The 24,952-nt window shown below is 39.1% G+C and overlaps 3 protein-coding genes across 3 annotated transcripts; 2 read left to right on the top strand and 1 right to left on the bottom strand.

Moving 5' to 3' along the window:
- Positions 1 to 7,466: 7,466 nt before the first annotated feature.
- On the bottom strand, positions 7,467 to 10,233 carry LOC130465584 (uncharacterized). Its single transcript, XM_056834399.1, has 3 exons — positions 10,212 to 10,233; positions 7,762 to 9,968; positions 7,467 to 7,671 (listed from the first exon to the last, which is right to left on the bottom strand). Exons 1-3 carry the CDS (start codon positions 10,231 to 10,233, stop codon positions 7,468 to 7,470), a joined length of 2,433 nt encoding a protein of 810 aa, XP_056690377.1. The 3' UTR covers position 7,467.
- Positions 10,234 to 10,320: 87 nt separating this feature from the next.
- On the top strand, positions 10,321 to 15,119 carry LOC130465585 (centromere/kinetochore protein zw10 homolog). Its single transcript, XM_056834400.1, has 7 exons — positions 10,321 to 10,475; positions 10,584 to 10,611; positions 10,701 to 10,838; positions 11,047 to 11,220; positions 11,463 to 11,623; positions 11,986 to 12,350; positions 14,781 to 15,119. The coding sequence occupies exons 1-6, from the start codon at positions 10,321 to 10,323 to the stop codon at positions 12,029 to 12,031; spliced, it is 702 nt and encodes a 233-aa protein (XP_056690378.1). The 3' UTR covers positions 12,032 to 12,350; positions 14,781 to 15,119.
- Positions 15,120 to 20,220: 5,101 nt separating this feature from the next.
- LOC110786670 (uncharacterized) lies at positions 20,221 to 20,727 on the top strand. The gene has a single exon (XM_056834401.1). It carries the CDS (start codon positions 20,221 to 20,223, stop codon positions 20,725 to 20,727), a length of 507 nt encoding a protein of 168 aa, XP_056690379.1.
- Positions 20,728 to 24,952: the final 4,225 nt, after the last annotated feature.

The raw sequence follows: 24,952 nt of genomic DNA on the forward strand, positions 1-24,952 counted from the left end.
GTGATGCATTTGTTTATTAGTGATGCATTTGTTTATTAGTGTTGATTGCTGATATTAAATCCGGATGAACTTGTAGAATGGGGGGCAACATTAAGGTAGTTGCAACTAAGAGGAAAGTTGCAGATACGAAGAAAGTTGCTGGGGCAGTAAAGAATAGGGCGGTAAGGATCATATTATTTCACTTAGTTATTGTGTAATATTTTAATTTACTTAAAATGTAATATTGTTGGTTGTTTGACAGAGTATCATCCACATTTTACTTGGTGCTATACCCGGGAAGAAACCTAGTGATCCCGCAAGATTAATCAAGAACGGTGGGAAGAGAAAGAGGTCGTACAAGATTGATGATGACGGCGATGAGATAGATTCGGTGGAGTATGATGATGACTGTGGAGAGAGTAGTGAGGAAGAAGATGATTCTGCATTTAAATCATCTGCGTCATCTTATATATTCTTCACAACGCAGTGATGCATCTGATTACGAACAAAGGAGGAAAAAGAAGAAAAAGGGGAAGGCTAAGATCGAGGAAACGGATGATGAAGTTGATGAAACAGATGAAGATGATGACATATCTGAAGAGGAAGAGGAAGACAGAAGAAAAAGGCGGAAAAAAGGGAAGGGCATGAAGGAAAAAGTGAAGCGTAAAAGGGAAAAGGTATAACCGTTGCAGAAGTTAATTAAAACTTGAATATGATATTATATATTTGTATTCATAAGATGATGTTGATTTTGTTTTTTGGTTTCAGTTTGTGAAGCGTAAGAGTACGAGTAAGATGACCAACGGAGAGTCAGTGAGGTCATTTGGACTCGTGGTATCGACTCAGCTTGAAATGTGTCTAAAGGTAATATAATCATGGATTGTCATTTTGTTGGTTCTTGATTGCTGAACTGTCATGAACGTTGATGTTTTTGTTGAAGTTCATGTGTATTTTATAGTGTGTTATGTAGTGAATATGTTGTTCATCGTATATATTTAGTGAATATGTTGTACATGATATTTATGGACTGAATATGTTTCTTGTAGGCACCGAACATTGTCTGTCTGGTCGAGGCATTTGTGAAGGCCTTAAGTAAGCTAGACAATTCAAGGAAGGAAGAAGTTATGAAAATGGGTTTTGGGGGGCTTTTGGAATTTAAGATGCGGTGGGTAGATCGGAAGTTTTGTTATTGGTTGTTGACTAGGTTAGGGGATGATGGTGATGTCGAATTTGGAGATGGTCATGTGTTTAAATTTAAACCACTCGATTTCAACCATATCTTTGGGTTGCCTTTCGTAGGTAAGGAGGTTCCTGGGGAGGTTGATTTTGAGCAGGCCCGGCTATTAGGGGGTCCAGCCGGTGCTATAGAACAGGGCCCCCAATTTTTTGGGCCCAAAACATTAAATTTGCTGGAAAAACTTAAAAAAAAATAAAGAAAAGTATATGTGTACTTTTTCACCGTCACTTGTATTGTTATTGGAACATGCAAAGCAAACCTCTTCAATTTCTCTCTCTTCCCCATAATTTTATTCCCCAAAAATTAATTCTCTTTCCTAAAACACTCTAATTAACTGAATTTATTCGTTCTTCTCCTATTTTTCTACAATTATGGAAATATACTTTTCATCTTCTCTTTCAAAATCTATCAATCAATTTAATTACCTTTTCTTAAACAAACAACCTAAAACTAAGGTGTTCAACCATCGGAATTCAAGATCTGTCAAGTATCAAATACCCCTAATTTCGAATTTTTTTCCAAAGGGCGGAAACGGGATCAAGATCTCAAGTTCATCTGTATTTTTGGGGTTTGACGAGCGTTCAATCAACATCCAAGTTATGTCTATATAACATTTAACTTTTAATGATTTTTAATTCAAGTTATGTCTATCTTACATTTTTACTTTTAATGATTTTATGTAATTGTTGTTTGATTTATCAATTTTTGTCATATTGAAAGTGTATTCCTCTACATTTTGTTTTAAAACCTGTAATGCAATATTACTATGTTCGGTTAATTGTCTATTGAAAAAAATTAGGGGCCTCGTAGGGGCTTCGATTTTAAAGTTAGCACAGGGCCACCAAATTGTCGGAGCCGGCCCTGATTTTGAGGATGTAGGAATGGTCAGAGACATCCAGGAGATCCTAAACTTGTATGGGGTAAATCTTGATGATCCTAAGCATGCGAATTTCTTGTTGTCGAAGGTTGTAAAAGCTTTAGCTAGTGGTTGTGGTCAACCTCTAAGAACTGCCCAAGATAAGAAAGAATTTAGGACTATTTTTCTGATAATTGTGTTAGGCTTTATATTATGTCCTACCACGATGAGCACTGTCCTATCTCCTAAGTTAATGGATGTTGTGGTGGTGAATGAGAAGGTAGAGGAGTATGATTGGTCTTCTTGGGCATACAACTGGTTAATGGATCGTGCTACGACATTTTCAAGAAAGTTTGAGCAAAAAGGGTATGTGTCTGGATGTGGCGGCTGTGTTGTTGCTTTAATGGTAAGTTATTTTTCTTTTCATAGAGGTATATTACAAAATTGGTTTCACAAGTATTGTAGATATTTATATATTATTGGATAACTTTGCAGATATTTTACCTAGATCGTTTGTGTCTGGGATCTTCTCAGAAGTTGGATGTATATCCTAGAAGCAAGGTATGGGGTAAAAAAGAATTGGCGAAGGCAGTAGAGGCCAACGGGACAAAGAAAGGCGACTATGGTAAACTGATGGTAAGTTATATTATTTTTATGTTTAACATCAATTAATTATAATTTTATTATTCGTTTTGACAAGAGATCTTAATTGCAGTCTCGGAAGGTGACATATAGTGGTGATAATGGCAATTTGAGGAGAAGTGTTAGTGGTGTTACTACCCGAGAAGCTGGCCCAACAGAAGTAGGTGTTACAACAACAACAACAACAACAACAACAACAACAACAACAACAACAACAACAACAACAATAGATGGTGTAGTTGGTGTTACAACAGGGGGAGGTGATCTTAGGAGTCAAGGTCCCTTCGATGATAGGATGGTATATGAGTTGGCTGCGCAGGTATTTGCTTTTTAGTTGATATAATTGATGTATTTTAGAGTTGTTCGGTTGGTATATTTTCTTATTTTTTCCTGTGTGTAGGTTTTACAAGTATTTAAACCCCAGCTGGAGCAGATGATTTTTACTGCTTGTCGAGGTGGTGAGAGTGGTGGGAGTAGTGGTGATGGACTTGGCGTAGTTGGTGGGAGTGGTGCACCTGCTGCCGGTGCTGCTGTTGGACAACTTGGGGGACATGCTGGTGGTCAATGGGGAATGTTAAGTAAAGGTCCAATGTCTGGATCTGGCGGAGGTGGTTTGGGTGGTGCACCTGCTGCTGGTGGTGGTGCTTGGGGAACACACCCTTGTTCTAGTGTTGGTGGTGCTTCTAGCAGGGGGGTAGTAAGAGCTAGTGGTGCAGGTGTTTCCTCCCAAATGAACCAGAACTGTACTAATTCTGGTCCAATTAATGAGGCATTTTTTAGGGAGAACGATGATGTTCTCCAAGTCAATCACCAAAGTGTTCCCGTGACAGGCGTGATTCATGATATTGCTGAATCATGTATGAAAGGGTTTGGATTGGAAAATGATCCAGGTAATGAGGTTGGTTTTTCAGAAGAGTCTATTCCTAGTACTCCTGATAAAGCTGGATTGAAATCGGATTCCAACACAGTTGAAGGAAATGATGTGGTTGATGTAGTGAACACTGAAACTCTGGAGGTGCAGGACGAGCGGAGTATAATTAGTGAAGGTGGTGCGATTGCAAGTAAGAGAGTCAACTGTAGACCAACTAGCAGTTTGACCGAAGAAGTGTTCTTGGACGACGCTGGAATGCCACTAACAATCTTGCCATACTTTCGGGCAATCATAAAAGGAGGGTCTCTTGGAGCCAACACCCTTGCCTGTTAATAAATAATAATAAATAACCGTCATGACTAGTAAAGTTCTTAAAAACATAATAACAAATAAAAAATTAAATAATATGTAGACTTACCGATAAATCTGGACTAAGCAAGATCCTATGACTTCTGCCAACGAATTCCTTCTCCCTCCAAGCCTTAGTATACAATTTCGAGGCCATCCTCACATATCCGGTACTCGCACATTCCTTTATCATTATTGTGTGATAACAATCGCGTTGATCTTCTTCCGCCCCATCACATCTTACCAACACTTCACCAGGGCTGCAAAATAAATCACATTAAAGTTGGGGAATTGGAAAGTGTCAACCAAAATAAACTTTTCTAAATCAACCATACTTGTTCAGATCTTTAAGGTTACGCCAACTTCGAATGAACGTGTCCAGTCGCAATTCCATCCTAGATAGTTTTCCCCTATTAGAAGACAACAGGAACACTTCTTCGGTCAAACTGCTAGTTGGTCTACAATTGACTCTCTTACTTGCAGTTGCACCACCTTCACTAATTATAATCTGCTCGTCCTGCACCTACAGAGTTTTAGTGTTCACAACATCAACCACCTGATTTCCTTCAATTGTGTTGGAATCCGATTTCAATCCAGCTTTATCAGGAGTACTAGGAATAGACTCTTCTGGAAAAAAAACCTCATTACCTGGATCATTTTCCAATCCAAACCCCTTCATACATGATTCAGCAATATCATGAATCACGTCTGTCACAGGAACACTTTGGTGATTGACTTGGAGAACATCAACGTTCTCCCTAAAAAATGCCTCATTAATTGGACCAGAATTAGTACAGTTCTGGTTCATTTGGGAGGAAACACCTGCACCACCAGCTCTTACTACCCCCCTGCCAGAAGCACCACCAACACCAGAACAAGGGTGTGTTCCCCAAGCACCACCACCAGCAGCAGGTGCACCACCCAAACCACCTCCGTCAGATCCAGACATTGGACCTCTACTTAACATACCCCATTGACCACCAGCATGTCCCCCAACTTGTCCAACAGCAGCACCAGCAGCTGGTGCACCACTCTCACCAACTACGCCAAGTCCATCACCACTACTCCCACCACTCCCACCACCTTGACAAGCAGTAAAAATCATCTGCTCCAGCTGGGGTTTAAATACTTGTAAAACCTACATACAGGAAAAAATAAGAAAATATACCAACCGAACAACTCTAAAATACATCAATTATATCAACTAAAAAGCAAATACATGCGCAGCCAACTCATATACCATCCTATCATCGAAGAGACCTTGACTCCTAAGATCACTGATCAAGGGGAAAACTAGGTCGTTACTAGTCTCTCATAATCAAACAAATTACCTAAACTAACCACTAAACACAAGTAAAGCGGTAAGCAAGGGTCGGAATCCACAAGGACTAAGGTGCGCTAATTTATGTTAATCAATTGATAAGCTAGGTCGGAACGGGGTTTTGATAAGTCACTAATCGACTAAAACTAAATAAACTAAACTAAGAAGTCAAAGATAACTAGATTAGGGAATTGGGTCAAACAACAACAAATCATGGATTGGATATAAGAGGATTGCAAATATGGGATGAAACACAAGCACTACATGAATAAGCGTTGAATTCACAAATAGCTCCAACCACCTCCCGGTGCGCGAATAATTTCCCTAAGCATTAAGGACGAACTCCCGTTCTACCCTATCATACCCGGGGTAAATCAAAGTCCCAATTCAACCAAATAGTCAAGTTTAGGTCTTTAATCCCTTTCCAACCCAACTAAACTACTCCAAGCAATCATGAAGCACTTAATTGATCAAGTTAAATGCAACATGTATTGGAAATGCCTAAACATGCAATTAATTAATCATGAAAATCCCTAATTTCCAATCACAAACACCCAAACCAATCAATGTTGAGTTTTCACCAAACCCTAATCAATAAACTACTCCATAATTATAAAAACATGAAATTTATTGAAATTAACAACTAAAAACATGATTCTGAACAATACTAACAACTAATCTAAACATGAATCATTAAAATAAACAAAAACAATTAAACTAATTAGAACGATAAATGAGACAATAATTAAAGAAATAAAAGAGAAGAGAGAGTAAGAAATTCTCATTTAGTGAAGCAAGAAGTTGTTTAAATCTCCAAATTGCTTCTTTAATCATCCAAAATCCAAACTTTCCATTAATTTTTCTCACTTTTTCTCTCTTCAATAACTAAGAAAAACCCTAAAAATGAGAGAAAAGCCTAAAATATGTACATTGTTTTAACTCTCCCCTTCAAAATAAAATAGCTAAGACTATTTAAACTAAATGATAATAAAGAAATTAAAAAGAGAAAAGAAAACAAAGTAAAAGATAACAAAAAAAAAAGAACTAAAAAAAAAAAAAGGAGAAAATGAATTATTAAAAGAAAAAGAGAAAGAAAAACCAAACAAAAGAATTAAAAACCCCCCTTTTTGATAACCAAATCAGCTACCCCGTAGCTTCCTTTTTGCGATGACCTCCACCCTCCCAAAACGAGTAAATAGATCTGCAGGTCCCTAAACTTTGCCAAAAGGAGCAGTTAGGCCCCTCAAGTTTCAAAAGGAGCATTTAGGTCCCTGCGTTTGGATGGAATCCGCTGCTTTTTGTTTTCCGTCACTAACGTCCGTTAAAATGCATTTAAATTAAAAGGAAACTAAATAAAAGGCACTAAACGACAAAAAAACAGTTACATTTACCATTTACCAATAATTAAATAAAGGGAAATTCATTTCAGTTAGCTTTTTACAAAAATATAGCCGTTGAGGCTCTCAAAAACAAAGTATTTAACATTCCATGCACATCAAAACAACAACAAAACACTTAAACAAAAAATTCTTTCTTCTCCATCTTCTGCTCTGTGTTTTTTCTCTGTTGCTCCACCATAGATGACTCTTCTCAACATAAAAAGGTATTTTTCTGCCATTTTTTTGTAAATCTTAAGTTAGCTTATTTTAACAATAATTAAACATATTTAGGAATACATTATTAAAACGTAATTTATTTGCAGAATGATGAACAGGGCTATCTCTTTGTTCAACAATGGTGATAATGAACACCCTAAGAGGTGCTACTGTGGATTCACAGTATCCATTCAAAAGGCATGGACAAAAGAAAATCCTGGAAGGAGGTTCATTGCTTGTCCAGATTATGATGTTGAAACAAACAGAAGGGGTTGCATCTTTTTTAGATGGATTGATGAACAAGAACCAACAACTTGGCAAACAATTGTCATACTAGGGTTAATGCAAGATAAAAAAAGCCTTGCTGCTGAAGTTGATAGTTTTAGGACAAAACTTAGTGAAGCTAACAATTATGCAAGGAAGAGGGAGGCAGACTATGTGATGAGCAAGATGAGAAGACCTATTAGTGTGAAATGTGAAGTGTGGGTTGTAATCCTAGTGGTTCTGTTTTTTTTTATCTGGTTTGTTTTAAGTTAAGTGGGTTAAGTGGGTAGGTAAAATGTAATGATCTGCACTAATGAAATGTAATGAAGACTTTAAATTCAATAAAATCTAACCTCATGGTCTTTTTTCTAATCTTCTAGCCATTGCAAGATCCTGCAATGCTTGGCTTGATATTGTGTGTCCTTGACTTGGTTGAGTCTGTGACAATGGGAAGTCATGTGCAGGGAAGGAGTAGATGGTTTGCTCACCCCCATGATCAGAATAGAAAGCTGCAGGAGGTCTTTGCCTCTGTGGTGTGGGGAAGTGTTGTGATATAGGCTGCATTAATTAAAACAAATTAGGAACAAGTTGGCTTCAGTACAGTAAAGTAACATGTAAGAAAGAATTTGAGTATATTGAATGACTTACAGTAGCTATTCTTTGATACCCATTTGGGTAGGTATAAATACCCACACCCCTATTGTGCATTGGTATAGCTGAACTGGTTCTTGGGTGTTGTTGCTGTGGTGTGGTCTGCTCTGCAGTAGCATGATTGTTGCTGTGTTGTTGTTGCTTAGGGGCATTCTTGCAACCCCTTTTGTTGTGGCCTATCACACCACATAAGCTGCATTTCATAGAACAACCTGTTCTCTTCAGCTTACCAGATGCAGTTACCTCTCCAACACCATATCTCCTCTTTGTTTTAGGTCTTCCATTGACCTTTTTCACCTTTGGAGCCACAACAATGCTATCAGAAGTAGGCCACTCTTGAGGACCATTTAAAGGCTCTAACAAAAATTCATATGCCTTCATGTAGGTCTGTTTGCAGAAATATGCATTGACATATTGTTCTGGGTGGTCTACTTTATTCCATATAGCAACAATTGCATGTTTGCATGGAATCCCACTCACCTGCCATGCATTGCAACTGCAAGTATGTTGGTTCAGATCCACCACATACTTAACCTGTGTTGCACCTTCTCTTACTCCATAGCAAAACCCACCATCCCAGTATGCATTCCAACCCCTAGCCCAAATTTTGTGTTTCTCTAACTGAATTTGGATCCTAGGACACAACATTATCTCCTTTTTCCCTATGAAATCTCTTTTCTTATGCAGTCTTTCCATCAAACCCTCTCTGATATCTTCCAACATGGTAATAATAGGCTTGTGCCTTGCACTCAAGATGTATGCATTAAACACCTCACTCATGTTGTTGTCTACACTGTCACAACAAGATAATGGAGTGTAGAATGCCCTACACCATTTCTTGTAGTTCCTTTTCAGTAGGTCTTCAGCAGCTTCATGTGAAATACCCCTCATTACTTCAATGTTTTCATTGAAGTGATTTACTGTGTTGCTTTTTGCAATAGTCCAAAATTGTTTTCTGTACTCTAAACCACCTCCAAACACTCCCCTAAAGTTACAGTACACATGCCTTGCACACACCCTACTTTCAGCTTGTGGAAACACATTTGACACAGCAGCAAGTAAACCCTTTTGTTGGTCAGACATGAAAGTGTACCCTGCTCCTTCACTAGTGCCTAAATCAGTAGCTAGAAGTTCTAGAAACCAACTCCATGTGTCAGTGCTCTCAACCTCACAAACAGCCCAAGCCAAAGGGAACATTTGATTGTTTCCATCCCTCCCTACTGCTACTAACAATTGACCCCCAAATGGTCCCTTTAAGAAACATCCATCAAGTGATATGAAAGGTCTGCATCCTGCCAAGAACCCTTTCCTAAGTGCCTCAAAACACAAATACAGTCTGTCAAACACATTTGCATCCAACTTCAACTTCACTGTGTTCCCTGGATTGCTTCTTAGTATCTCAGCTGCATACCTTGGGAGTAATGCATACTGCTCTTTGTATTCACCAACAATGAGTGCTTGACCCCTTCTCCTAGCCCTGGCAGCCTTGTCTTTGCTCACCCTTATACCCTTTTCTAACCAAATGGTTTCCTGAATATCTTGCACTCTCATGTAAGGGTTAACCTTAAACAGATTCTGGTAGTGTTCTGCAATCCAATGTGAAGTCATCTTCTTAATGATAGGTGTCCTACCACAAGTGTGCTCACTGACAAATGTTTTCACTGTAAATGACCTTCTTCCTCTCTCCCATGAAGCCCAAATTCTCCATTTACAACCTTTATCTTTGTGCTCACACTCTGCACAAACCCTAGTGGAATCATTTTTAGAAAATGGAATGTTTCTTCCTTTATCAATTGAATAATCTATGATTGCTTTCCTAAATGTCTTTGGATTCTCAAACTGTTGCCCAACATAAAAAGTGGCTTCCCTCTCTTCAGTTTCAGTGTTGTTTTGCTTCTGTTTCCCTCTCCCCCTCTTATGGTGTTGTGGTGCAACTAAGTAACCAACATCATCCTCATCTTCTGACTCACTAGGGCTGTCTAAGTCACTGTATCCATCAAAGTCATCCCCCAAATTCAGACCACCTTCTACTTTACTTTCTGCTAGTTTTTTCAGCATTACTAACTCCTCAAAATAAGCCTTTTCCCTTCTCATATCATCAGATATCTTAGACCTAGCAGTGGCTAACTCATCATCATCTTCATCTGTACCCTCTGAATCATAATCCACTAGTAGAAAAACATTAATTTGCTGCCATGACTTAGCTGCGTTAATCAATTAACGCCTCTAACTAAATGAGAAATTCGAGGAATTAGTTAAAAAAATAACACTTTGCGGCGTTATCTTCGATTATGACGCAGCGAATTATTAAAAAAAAAAATATGGCGGCGTCTATCCTTTAACGCCGCAAATTTGGAGCTTCTTTCTTTCTTTCTTTCTTTCTTTTGGCTTGTCTTCACTTCACAAAAACACCAGCACCTTCTTCTTCCTTCGTACGATTGACTGACTCTGACCTACTTTCTTCACCATCGAATTTCGCCGGGAAACTTAAGCTCCGCCACCGCCGTGGTCATTCGAACTCATCTCTGCCGCCGCCGTTCTCACTTGGGGTACATTATGCTTCCACTGGCTCCTCCTCATCCTTGCCTTTTTTTTGTTCAATTGCTCTATTCCCCCTCATTTCAGTCTCTCAATTTACATGAATTGTGTTTGAATTATCTAATTATTGCTCTCTTGCTCTGTCCTCTCCTCTCTTCTCTCCCGCTGAAACTGTAAATTAATTAACCCTAATTTTCAATGTCGAATTTTGGCTTAAAAGAACCTTAAAAATGCTTTAAATTTATCTCTGATTGTATCCTACAAATTTGGTGTTGGTTCAGGCTCGAGACTAAGAAACCTGAAATTTTTGTTCATGGGTTTTGCTTAGGTTTTAAACTAAATTTAAGATTTCACTGTAATTCGTTCCTTGGTGTAACACGTTGTATTTGGGTTTGTAGATTCAAGATTTGCTTGTCAACTTTTTGAACATTGTGGTGAGTTTTGACACTGATTTTGGTGGAATTCGGATTGTTTATCGCTCTGGCGTTGGTGAGGCTCGTGGTGTCGAGCTTCGTAATGTTATGGAAGCCATGGATGTAAGTTTCTGTTTGTTCAATGCAGTGAGATGTTGTTATGTGCTATTTAATTCTTTATTCTTAACTAACTGAGTGTATGAATGTATGATGATATTCATTAGCAAACTCGCTAAATTTAGTGTATGATTTGAGTATTCCATGGCTAACTTGAGGATTCATTTAGCTGCCATTTCCTAGAATTTATAGTTTTCAATTGTCATTTTCCCAGGTGCTAGGAATACTTGATTATGGGCTTGCAAGGACCGCTGACTTATTCATCAAGCATGTCATTGCTCCTGCAGTGAAATTTAACTCCCCTGTTTCGTTTCTGGAAGAATCTAGTGGTAGCTTGGTCGAGAGCAGTGACAAAATCTTGAAGATAGTCTCAAGTCTAGAGCCGAAGGTAACATCAATGATATAAATACTCGTATAATAAATTTGGTCCCTTTTCACTCAAGAAATTGTATGTATATTGAGTGCCAAAGCAGACAAGCAAGATATAAGAAATCAGGAAGAGCATTAAAGAATTTGGTGATTGGTAAATTTTAATTAGTCAGTAACACACTAAAACATTAGACTACGTTATTCAAGGAAAAGAACGCAGCATGCTATAGCCTGTTAGATTAACCCCTTTTTTTGATGTAGACAGATGACATTGATAGCGATGCTCTATTCTCAAGAATGACGATAGTTGTTAAGTTTATCCACCAGTATATATGTCTTGAAAATGGTCCTTGGATGCGTTGTTTCGGAAGGTTGCGTGGCCAAGAATGTCTGAGCTTATTATTTCTAACTTCCTCTCAAAGGTAAACACTTCAGCTTTGTCATCCATGTTTCGTTTATGCTCAACTTCACTGCATGCATCATGTAAATACTTTTTTCCATGTATGTTGATAGCTGGTTGGTGTGGGACGTGGGGGGGGGGGGGGGGGGGGGCTGATGTTCACCTGATACCCTATCTCTAGGTTTGATTGCTTAAGATCTTCAACGCGAATTCATAGTTTTCGTTGGTCTTTTGTTTTTATTTCTTTAAGTGTAGTCTGACCTCTCTTTGCAGTGTTGAATCTTTTGTATTCTGTATTCTCAGGTTGTCCCTGATGATGCTTCAAAGTTAGTTGATTTTCAGAAGATCATGAACTCTTCTTCTGAATTTGAGATTGTTTTACAGGAGATTATGTTCATTTCCAAATCTGATAAGAATGATGAAAGATTAAGCAACTTTGCTGATAACGTGGAGGTACACTTTGCTGTGAGGAAAAAGAGAGAAATGCTGGCAAATGCTAGACAGTTGATTCTACGATGTGACTTTACTGTTCCAGAAGTCAACTCTCATTCAACCTGTCTTATATCTTTGTGCTCATCTGCTGGAATTACGTACTAACAATTAGCTCTCAGGAGTTTAGCAGCAAAGGACCTAAGTTCGGAAATAACAGATACACTGATTGTGCTGTCAATTTGCTATTTTCGTCAGAGAAGTGTATAGTGTCCCTTGCTGCTTGTCAGTTGATGAAGTTGGTGCATCAAACACTTCAAGTAAGATAGTTATTTCTGGCTATTATTCTGACTTGTTCACTTGTTTATATTAATCATTATTTATAATCACACTAAGCTTTCATTTTGACAAATTATGGTGGAATTGTACCTAACAGTGGTTTTTGTGATGTTAAGGTATCACAACTAGTATGTTTTCTCAATGTGATACATGGATCATTCTGATTAGCGGATAAACCCCATGAAATTTTAAACTTGACATGTTTAAGAGTTACTTCACATGAACATTTTGCTTCACCATTTTATCACAGTTATACCTACTATCCTGAGTCCCTGACTCTGGGCAGGATTGATATCTTGCTGATTGCATGTTATAAGACGGCATATATGACTTCTTGATAATTCTTGTGTGTAGGATGTTTGTTTGTCATCCCCAAGAGTGGCGTTGGAATTCTATCATGCTGCAAGGGATGTTCTGTTGCTGTATGAAGCTACCATTCCAATCAAGGTATTCATGTCGTGGAGTTTTTAAATCATTGATGTGAGAACTTCTGCATCACTAATGACCATTACATGCCTACAAGTATGCTCACTTTTAGGAAGCAATGCTTTTTTCTTGAAGTATGCTCACTTTTAGGAAGCAATGCTTTTTTCTTGAAGTATGCTCACAAGTATGACCCTTTCTTTCCCTTTTGTTTACAGAGCTATGGGGGGTTTTTGTGCTGTTACATATCTAAGTTTTGCCCACAAGGGTTAAAGCAAGTCCTTGTAACAGGCGGAATTCCATCAATTAAGGATGGATGTAATGCAGATGCCGTATATCATGCATGCTTTGAAAAGATTGTGCGACAAAATGAGAAATATTATGCGACAAAATTATATACCGTAATTCTTTAGTCTTCCCAATTTCTTCTTTTCTTTGTTCGTTCCCTTAATTCCTCTGTTTTACACAGGCTTGAGAGAGCCTGGGATCTGTAGTGCAGCAGCTACCCCCAACTAAGCCCCCTGTGAGAATGACATATGTCAGACGTAAGAGGAAGGATAAATCAGGAATTACAACTTAATGGTGTCAGCATTCTGTTAGAAAATACCGTGAGCAGCAAGTTGGTGATTGTCACGCATGAGAGAGGAGTTGTCAGAGCTAGCACTATAAATAAGGCAGGAGCCGTAAAAGAATGTTATGTGATATATTCTGTCTTTTTCTTGTCCTTCTACCTCAGTTGTATGCACCATTGGTGATTTAATAGCTTCAAATACAACTATTTCTATCCTAGCCTTAATATTATTACCTTTGTTTCTGGGTACAGATTTGCATCCACTAATTCCATAACAAACTTGGAGTTGGTGGAAAAACCTGACTCCTTGGTAGGAGTTCGACCTGCTGTTTCTGGAGATGGAACTGCGTTAGAAGTACTCATTAAGTGGGATAACCTGCCAGATTATGAGGCAACTTGGGAAGATTTCCTTGCCGTCCAGACCAGATTTCCGGCTTTTCACCTTGAGGACAAGGTGACTCTATTATTTACTTGGTATGACAATTATTTGCTTGAAACTTTGATGGATGGCAGTTTGATAATTGGGGGGGTTTCAACACGAACCCACTATATGCGATACTTTGGTATCTTTGGCAATTAAATAATATCCTTGTTTTGTTTACCTTAATATTGATCTATGATCATGTCCTATTTCCCTATATGATATTTAATATTCTAGACCAATCAAATAAGCTTTAAATTTATTTTGTTGACAGTGGACAAGGGAGACAAAGTTCCCACATGCTGTATGGAAGGCTGGTCATGGTCTAATTGCTCTTCTTTTGTGAAACTTTGATGTTGTTAATAATATATGGCTTGAGCCCTTTCCTGGGAGGTTAGTTATTTTGTAACCTTATTTTCTTTTGCTGATATATTTTCCACTTTTTACGGGAAAGCTTGCGAAGTTGTAATTTTTAAAGAATATGATTTAACAATGACGATAGTTAGAACTCAGACACAGTTGTCTCTTTGAATGAAAACTCATCTATAGCTTGTGAGTTGCTATCGGTCTAAGTAACCTAATATTAAGTATATTAAACATTTAAAGAGTTTAGAATACCAATCTAAGTTCATGGGTTAGAGTTAGGGAGCAAAAACGACTATAACAGTCAAAATATGACCTATAATGATCATTAAAGTCTTAAACGCGCATAACTTGACCAAAGTAGATGAGAATAATTCTAAGTAACCTAATAAGAAGAATATTAAACATTTAAAGGGTTTAAAATAGGAAATTTTGTGAAACACTACCTTTAAGTTTGGTGGTTTTGTGAATTGCTACCTTATATAAACTTTTTTTAATTTAACTACCTTATAAGTTTGGTTTGTTTGACTAACACTACCATTTGACGTTTTTCGTTAATGTTTTCCGTCGTGTATTTCTTCTATTCTTTTAAATTAACCCTAATTTTATGATATATATATATTATTTTGTTAGGTTTGCATTTCAATGAGTGGAGATCCTTTCACCGATGAGCAAATTGATGAAATACGAGACAAATGGGCATCATACTTCACCGAACATTGTGTGTAATTAACGCTTCATTGATCTCTTCTTGTGGATGTTTCGTGCTACTAAAATCATATATAATTGCCTTATTATATTTTTGGTGCAATTTTGTAACGTACGAAGTGTAAAAGATATAGTTATTATAGATTTGAAACTATTTAGGTGGTTTATTTTTTTAAACATATATATGATGGTTAACTTATATGTAAAAATCAATGTTTCGGAAAGTTATTGGTGGTTGATGACACTTTTGAACGTTGTATAAATGTGGCGTGAGTACAGGTCTACATTTTTGGGATTGTTGAGTATACGAAATATATATTATTTATTAAAAAATATATTATTTATTCGCGGCGTATAAACTTCTGCCATTTTACCAAAGTTTGAGGCGTTCAGGTAGAAACGCCGCAATTCAATTCAAATATTTTGAGGCGTTTTTCCCTAATTACGCCGCAAATGAATGATTGATTTGAGGCGTTTTTTAACGCCGCAAATCAATACAATTCATTTGCTGCCACTCTATTTGCTGCTACGCCTAAAACGCCGCAAATCAATATAAAAGTGACGCCTCAAATCAATATTTTTCTACTAGTGATCAATTTCAGGTTGAGGCACATTTTGAGGTTGAATTTGAGGTTCAGGTTGAGGTTCAGGTTGAGTTTCAGTTTGTTTGGGTGGGAGTACTGTAAAAGGTGGTTCCACATAATCAGAATTTAAGTCAACCACATCAGTAGTCAACAACTCAAGGAAGCTACCTCTCCCTCCTCCCCCTCCTGCACTCCTGTTTAGGTTAAAGTTGTAGGTGGGTTTGATTTTATGTTCAATGTATATATGAATGCTTTTGTATTCAAAGAGTAAAGCTAAGAAAGGGTCACAAGTACTACTATCAAAACCTAAAAACCTAACCCCATTCTTGAATTCTTTCCTAGGGTCCCAGAAATGTACTTTCTCTATATCATTATAACCTAAACTATCGACTAATTCCTTAACATATTTGCCATCTGCATTCTCATGGATGTAATCAAAGACATCCACCCTCCCCCCACTATAAACCATATCACCTTGCACAACCCATTCACCACCATGATGCACATATATGCAAGGGTTCAAAGTCAAATCATCAACATCATCTGATCAAAGTTAAACAATATCAATTAAAAAAAACAAAACTTTAAGAAATCAAACCAAACCAAAGCTTGAATAACAACACAAGAGATAACAAAGGGAAACATTTCATTCATTCTTCATCATGATCATTCCAGTTTCATTTACAAAAGGGTAGGCTTCAACCCTAACATTTCAAACCTCAATCCACTATTGAGGGAGAAGCCTACGGTTAGATATAAACTACTGTCATAGCAGTGACAAATACCAAAAACCAACATTTGTCACATTCACAAAAACCTAATTGCAATGACAGTAGTAATGTAATTGTCCTTGAAAATTAAAAATAAAAAAAGCTATAAACAAGCTGGATCAACAAAAGCTTGACAAAAGAGGGGCCACCACCAGCGCCACCACCACCCACCCTGCATGGCCTCCACCACCAGCTACTCCTCCTCTTCCTTGAAAAGGAGGGGGAAGCCGTCAAAGTAGACGGTCATGTCCTTGTCCAACCAGGCGTGGAAGTCACGACCATCATTGTCAATGATGTCCATGATGACCCACTCACGCAGCCATGCACGGTAGCATCCTTGAGGGTAGTGGTATGGGAGGCGGTACCGCAGCTTGGCCCACCGACGCCACTGCTTGCACACACTCTGCACAGCAGACTGCCCCTCCCAGTCCAGCCTGGGGAAGATCTGGGTGATTAGAATGTCTTGATGATGGCAAAGGGGGTGTGCCTCCCTTAAAGCATGGGCTCCTAAAGTCAAAGTAACGGCCAAAGTCAATAAAACAGTAAGTAAACCCTAATTATTATACGGAATCTAGATTAAAATACTTCTAAATTAAGAAACAATAGTTTAAATAAACACCATTTTCAAGAAAATGCAAGCATCAATTCGAATTAATCAAACTCTGTTTTTTATTTAAGTGAATCAAAAACAGTAAGTGAAACCCTAATTACTACAAAATCTAGTTTAAATTAATTCCAAGTTAGGCAACAATTGTATAATTTAACATATTAAACACCATTTTCAAGAACATGCAAGCATCAATTCGAATTAAATATTGGAAAGTAAAAACGGACGAAACCCTAATTCCAACTTCAATTGATAAATTATGCGAAATCAGCCCACGATTGTTTAAATTAACATATAAAACACCACAATCAAGATAATGCATGCACCAATTTTGGGAAAAAGTTACTTAACAAAAAAGCCCTAATTTATCATGGCTCAACTGCAAACATTTATTGAAAAAACCGACAAATTGAATGAAAATACCTTCGTCCCATCTGGATATTCTTGTTCTCTTCCTGGTGAGACCTTCCCACTTGGAATCAGCAGACCTTTTGTTTGATACGCAAGAACCCATTTTTTTGCAGAAAACTCAGGAGTAATAACTTCTAATTCTCTTAAGTGTTTGAGTGAGTAAATGGCAAAAAGACAACTGAGAGTGAAAATGGGGGGGGGGGGGGGACCATATAAATAGGAAGTGAAAAGGGGGGAAATAGGGTTGGGAACAGTAAAAAATTACCGCCAAAACATTATTAGGAAGGAACCAGAAAAAACGAGGGAAGTTGGAAGGGTTTCCACGTGTACACATTGAAAAAGTAAGTTGAAAAGGCTAAGTAATTGGAAAACTCTTATTTTCATCAAAATCATCTGTTTTCAATCATTAATCTACGTGTATATTAATTCTCCTTTTATTTTAATAATTTTTAATATTAGTAAATGCATTTTAACGGAAGTTAGTGACGGAAAACAAAAAGCAGTGTTTTCCATCCATTTTGAGGGACCTAAATGCTCCTTTTGAAACTTGAGGGACCTAACTGCTCCTTTTGGCAAAGTTTAGGGACCTTCAGTACAGTTTACTCCTCCCAAAACAATGGGGCTTTTCTTTTTCCGCCTCCTTCGCACCTCCATCATCAATCTTCACCTTCAATCATCATCAATCGTCATTCATCATCACCATTAATTGCTGCATCCTCTCCTCTTCATATCATCCTTGCCGTCGATCCCCATCCTCCATCGATCATCCACCATCACCATCTCATCAACTATCATCATCACCGTCCATCCTCCTTCAATCAACCATCATCACCGTCGATCTTCCATCAACCTCAACCACGAGCGCAGCCACGTGACTTCATTAATTCCGTACATCAATTGAGCGCTCAAAAAGGTTCGGACGAACACTTGTGATGTTCGGGCGAACTTTTGTCGGGTTGGGTGAACTCCATTGAGGTTCGACCGAACCTCGTACAATCAGGAACTCTAAATTTGCGGTTCGGTCGAACTACGTTACGGGTTCGGTCGAACCCGAATTGTTCTGTTTTTGCTCTGCTTTTTGCTATGTTTTGGATGATTGTTGTGCCATTTGCTCTGTTTTGGATGATTTGCTGTGCCATTTTCATGGCTGGTTTATGTTGTTGGTGGACAAAGATGATGACACTAATGTTGGTGTTGCGGTGACTGAGAGATGGATTGTTTTTCTGTTTGTGTGATGGAAAGGAGCAGCGTGGAGAGGAGAGGGAGTTTGAGTGGTGGTGTGAATGCTTGGGTACTTACTGTTGGGTTGGGGAGCTTGCCAGCAGGAGAGAAGAGCAGATGATGGTGTGTGAGAGTAGTGTGGTGTAGGATATGGAGATGTGTTGTGTAGGTTAGGAGATAGGGGCTGCAGCTTGAAGGCTTGTTGATTGAGTAAGAGTTGACTTTTCTTGACCGTACATCATAATTTGCTCGGCCTTGAAACTACTCGCTCCCTAAGACTTTGAATTTGCAATCGGGGTACCTACACAAAAATAAACAAAAGGCTAGGGGAGAAACAAAATAAAATAAAATAAAACGAAAATAAATAATAAAAAAATGAGAGTGACTTAAAAGAAATAGAAAGTAATAACGAAAATAAACCAATTAATAGAATTACCTATAAAATTAACGAAATAAAGAAAAATAGATAAATTAAGAAAATAAATCCTAAAAACTAATATAAAAAAGGCTAATTACATTAAACTAAGTTATAAACATTCAAAATAAAGAAATTAAGGAAAATAAAGATAAAAAATATTAAAAATAGAATAAAACGACTCAAATTATGCCTAAATTACTACCCTATGAGCGACATAAATGTCACTCATCAATCACCTCCCCCTGTCGTGACACCAACTACACCATCTGTTGTTGTTGTTGTTGTTGTAACACCTACACTACAAGAAATTGATTAATTACCAACCGCTAAAATTGGTTGGTAAAACGCGAAAAACGGTTGGTAAAAGATTTTGCGACCGCCAACGGTCGCAAAAAGGCGGTCAGTTTTCACCTGGACGGTAATTTAGGAAACTCCGACTGGAAGGCGGTCGCTAAAATTTACCGACAGGATTAGCGACCGCAATACACAGCTACTTGTGTTGGGCTAGCTTCTCGGGTAGTAACACCACTAACACTTCTCCTCAAATTGCCATTATCACCACTATATGTCACCTTCTGAGACTTCAATTAAGTGCTCTTGTCAAAACGAATAATAAAATTATAACCAATTGATGTTAAACATAAAAATAATATATCTTACCATCAGTTTACCATAATCGCCTTTCTTTTTCCCGTTGGCCTCTATTGCCTTCGCCAATTCTTTTTTACCCCAGACCTTGCTTCTAGGATATACATCCAACTTCTTAGAAGATCCCAGACGCAAACGATATAGGTAAAATATCTACAAAGTTATCCAATAATATATAAATATCTACAATACTGTATTCTACACATTTATGAAACAAATTTTGTAATATACCTCTATGAAAAGCAAAATAACTTACCATTAAAGCAACAACACAGCCGCCACATCCAGACACATACCCTTTTTGCTCAAACTTTCTTGAAAATGTCGTAGCACGATCCATTAACCAGTTGTATGCCCAAGAAGACCAATCATACTCCTCTTCCTTCTCACTCACCACCACAACAGCCATTAACTGAGGATATAGGACTGATAGATTATGTATATAATTAGAATATTATGTATATAATTAGAATATTGTGTAATCATGTAAAATAGGTTAGTGTATCTTTTAGTCAATAATTAGTCCATATCTATAGCCTAGTATTACGTTATTCACTGACTATATTATTCAAACAATTCAATGAGAATTGGTTACGGGAAATAATTCTCTATTCTTTCATGGTATCAGTTTGTTAGGGTTTTCTCTTCCGCAGCCCTACTCTTCTTCTTCTTCTTTTCGTCTTACTTCCTCTCCCATTCATCAGCCATGTCTGATGACCTTCCTCCCCCTGTGAAGCAATCACCATCGTTCCATCCTGCCCTCACCGTCTTGAATATTAATAACCATGTCTCTGTGGTCCTCGAGATGGAAAACTCTCAATATGGAACATGGGCTGAACTCTTCAAGATTCATGCTCGATCTCACAAAGTTCTCCATCACATTATTCCTCCCCCTCCAGGAAAAGAAAAGCCGCCACCCTCAACTGATGAAGAACTCGAGTTATGGACCACCATTGACGCCACCGTGCTTCAATGGATTTATTCGACTATTTCGAATGACCTTTTAAACACCATTATTGAACCGGATGCCACTGCCATGGAAGCTTGGGATTGTTTGCGTGAAATATTCCAGGACCATCAAAACTCTCGTGCGGTGATCCTTGAACAAGAATTCACCACGACCCGCATGGAGGATTTTCCAAATGCTTCCACATATTGTCAGCATCTCAAGAACCTTGCGGATCAATTGAAAAACGTTGGGGCTCCTGTTTAAACAGTCGTCTTGTTCTCCAGCTCGTCTCGGGTCTGACTGAAACTTACAAGTGGGTGGGATCGCAAATACGGCATGCTAAACCTCTTCCTCCATTCAGAGAAGCCAGTTCATCACTTTGTATGGAAGAAGGAGAGCTCGCAAAAATGGCGTTACAAGGTTCTGGTTCAGCCATGGTGGCCGCCGTCGAGGATAGTGCTCTACCATCTGAAAATTCTGGTTCAAACCGTGGCAAAAACAAGCATGGTCATCGCCATAATTTTGGGAATGGCCGGAAGGGTGGTTCTGGCCGTGGTAACGGCAGCGGCAAAGGCCACTCCGGCGGTGGTCGCGGCAGCTCTAGCCGTGGGAGTGGTGGTACGCAGCCAGCAACACAGTCTCAGCAGGTCTGGCACGCTGGCCAACTTGGCCTTTGGCAGTGGGTGCCCCAAGCCCAAACTCAGTGGGTGCCCCAAGCTCAATCTCAGTGGGCTCATGTCCCTCCTCCTTGTCCTTACCCAACCACAGGTTGGGCTCTCCAGCCAAACGGCCCAACAAGGCAGTCCGGAATTTTAGGCCCACCTCCTGCCCAATAATTGTACACAGTCGTGGTTGCTCCACATGGTTCATATGTTCCTACCGATATTGAGTCCGCAATGCACACCATGACGATGCACCCACTCGATCAGAATTGGTACATGGATACCGGGGCCACTTCTCATATGACATCGGTGAACGGTAATCTTGTTAGGTTATGATACATATGAATAAACATAAATCATGCGGAAAAACCATAAAGCCAGGAAACATATTATTTACACATAATCATTTAGCATAATTCAGATGCATACACTTTGTAGCGTGCCCTCCCTAGCTGTGCCCGAACCGAACAAGAACAAGTCTTTAGGACTCCAAGTGTCGTCCCTCCGTAGATAGTCCACAGCACGTCCGGATCCGCCTTAAGATTGACCAACTAGAATCGCCCTTAAGGTTCTAGGATTTTCGGCTAATATGGGTTGCAAGTGTTTGGCTGATTTTTGCTTGAAAACCTTACCTTTTGAATACTTCAAATCTCGATATAAATTGTGAACCCATGCCACATATTTATAGGGGTATGGAAAGAGAATTGGAATCCTACTAGGATACGAATTAATTAAATTAGAATCCTAGTAAAACTCTTATTAATTAATTTATCTTTTAGGATTAGGAATTTAATCATATATCGAATCCTGATATCTTTAGGATTCGTATAGCACGCTCACGAGCATCGCACGAGCACCGCACACTCGCGCAGGCCTTGCGGCCCACGCTGAGCGCACAGCGCCTCGGCCCATGCTTGCTGCCTGTGTCCGCGCGCGCGCCCAAGGCCTTAGTTGGGCCTGGCCTTGCGCTGGGCCTGGTCGAGGCTTGGCGTGTGTTGGTGATGCGTGTGGCTTGCTGGGCGATGGCCTGGCTTCGTGCTGGGCCTTCGTCTAGCGAGCCTCGTCCGATGCTAATTCGTACGATACGCTTCCGATTAAATTCCCGATTCCGGAATTCATTTCCGATACGAACAATATTTAATATTTCCGATTCCGGAATTAATTTCCGTTTCGAACAAATATTTAATATTTCCGTTTCCGGAACTATTTTCCGATTCCGATAATATTTCCGATTCTGACAATATTTCCGTTTCCGGCAATATTTCCGATTCCGACAATATTTCCATTTCCGATAATATTTTCCAATACGTACCATGTTTCCGTTTCCGGCAACATCTACGACTTGGATAATATTTATATTTCCGATACGATCCATATTTCCGTTTCCGGCAATATCATCGTTTCCGGAGTATTCATTTCTTGCTTGTGACGATTTCAGCTCCCACTGAAACCAAGATCCGTCGATTCCGAATATCTTAATTCCATTAAATACTTGATCCGTTTACGTACTATTTGTGTGACCCTACGGGTTCAGTCAAAAGTAAGTTGTGGATTAATATAATTAATTCCACTTGAACTGAAGCGGCCTCTAGCTAGGCATTCAGCTCACTTGATCTCACTGAATTATTAACTTGTTAATTAATACTGAACCGCATTTATTAGACTTAATATTATATGCATACTTGGACCAAGGGCATTATTTCCTTCAAATCTCTCGTCTTATTTTAATTTGAGCAATCAGAATAGTAGTATTGTTGTGGGAAATGGTCATTCTATTCTAATTCGTGGTTGTGGTCACACTACTTTGCCTTCCCCAAACCCCCCCTTGTCTTTACGGAATGTCTTGCATGCTCCTAAACTCATAAAGAATTTAATTTCAGTACGGAAATTTACTACTGATAATTCTGTGACTGTTGAATTTGATCTGTATGGGTTTTCTGTGAAGGACTTTCAGACGGGGATGGCACTCATGAGGTGTGATAGCCGGGGCGATCTTTATCCAATTACCACCACCAAATTTCCAACCACCACTCCATCAACTTTTGCAGCTTTGTCCTCTTCCCTTTGGCATGATCGTCTAGGTCACCCGGGCGATTCTATTTTGGGTTGTCTTAGGCTTAATAAAAGCATTGAATGTAATAAATCTATTCGTTCTAGTGTTTGTCGTTCATGCGTTCTTGGTAAACACATTAAGTTGCCGTTTGTTTCTTCAATTTCTGAAACTTTAATGCCATTTGATATTATTCATAGTGATTTGTGGACATCTCCTGTGTTGAGTTCTTTGGGTCATCGATATTATGTTCTTTTCTTGGATGATTTTTCCAAATATTTGTGGACTTTTCCGTTGGCTAAGAAATCTGATGTATATGCAAAGTTTTTAGCCTTAAAAGCCCATATTCACACCCAATTTGACCGTCCAATAAAAAATGTCCAATGTGATAATGGGCGGGAGTATGATAACCGTCAATTCGGAAAATTTGTGAGTCTAATGGGATGTCTTTTCGTCTCTCTTGTCCTCATACGTCCTCACAAAATGGGAAAGCCGAAAGAAAAATTCGTTCTATCAATAATATCACTAGAACTCTCCTTGCCCACGTCTCTCTTCCCCCCCCCCCCCCCCCCCCTCTTTTTGGCATCACACTCTACAAATGGCAACTTACCTACTCAATATCTTACCGAGCAAGTTATTGGGTCATGTTTCTCCCTTGCAAGTGTTGTACCAAAGAAAGCCATCTTACTCTCATCTTCGGGTTTTTGGGTGTCTATGCTATCCCCTATTTCCTTCTACCTCTATCCACAAATTGCAAGCTCGGTCCACGCCGTGTGTGTTTTTAGGATATCCTACGAATCATAGAGGGTACAAATGTTACGATTTATCGTCAAATAAAATTATTATTTGCCGTCACGTAATATTCGATGAAGGTGTTTTTCCGTTTTCTAAATTGCAAAATCCAACTCCTAATTCCTATGAGTTTTTAGATGATGGGTTGTCCCCTTTCTGGATGCACCACTTGGCTACTCAAACCACCAAATAGCCCAGTCCACATCCCCCTACACCCGTGGCCCAGCATGGCAACTCCCAGCCTTCTCCTTTGGGTGATTCTGCCAATCCCTCTCCTTTGGCAGCTAGTGGGCCGGCCCAATCCACTGCAGCCCAACCCCACATTGCTACCACTCAGCCACCTACTACGACCTGCACTCCTGATTCACCTTTGGGCCGCCAATTCTCTGGCCCACCTCCTACAGCCACTCAATCTTCACCCCAGCAGCCCAATGTGACCAATCCGCCCCGTATGGTAACCCGGAGTCAACACGGTATTTTTAAACCGAAACACACTTTTAATTTAAATACCACGGTTCGGAAATCTCCCTTACCTCGTAACCCGGTGACCGCCCTTCGTGACCCGAATTGGAAAATGGATATGGATGATGAATTTGATACTCTTATTAATAATAAGACGTGGGAGTTGGTGCCCCGTCCACCTAATGTGAATGTTATTCGTTCTATGTGGATTTGTTCTAACAAAAATAAGTCTAATGGTGATTTTGAGAGGCATAAAGCCCGTCTTGTAGGTGATGGTAAAACTCAACAGGTTGGCATTGATTGTGGTGAAACATTCAGTCCGGTGGTCAAACCGGCAACCATCCATACAGTTCTTAGTCTCTCCTTGTCTAAGAATTGGCCCATCCATCAACTTGATGTTAAAAATGCGTTCTTGCATGGTGAGCTCAAGGAAACAGTGTATATGCATCAACCCATGGGATTTCGGGATCCCACTCATCCAGATTATGTATGTTTGCTCCTTAAGTCCTTATATGGGCTTAAG

The sequence above is a fragment of the Spinacia oleracea genome, chromosome 1 (genome assembly GCF_020520425.1).
Source record: "Spinacia oleracea cultivar Varoflay chromosome 1, BTI_SOV_V1, whole genome shotgun sequence".
Lineage (NCBI taxonomy): Eukaryota > Viridiplantae > Streptophyta > Magnoliopsida > Caryophyllales > Amaranthaceae > Spinacia > Spinacia oleracea.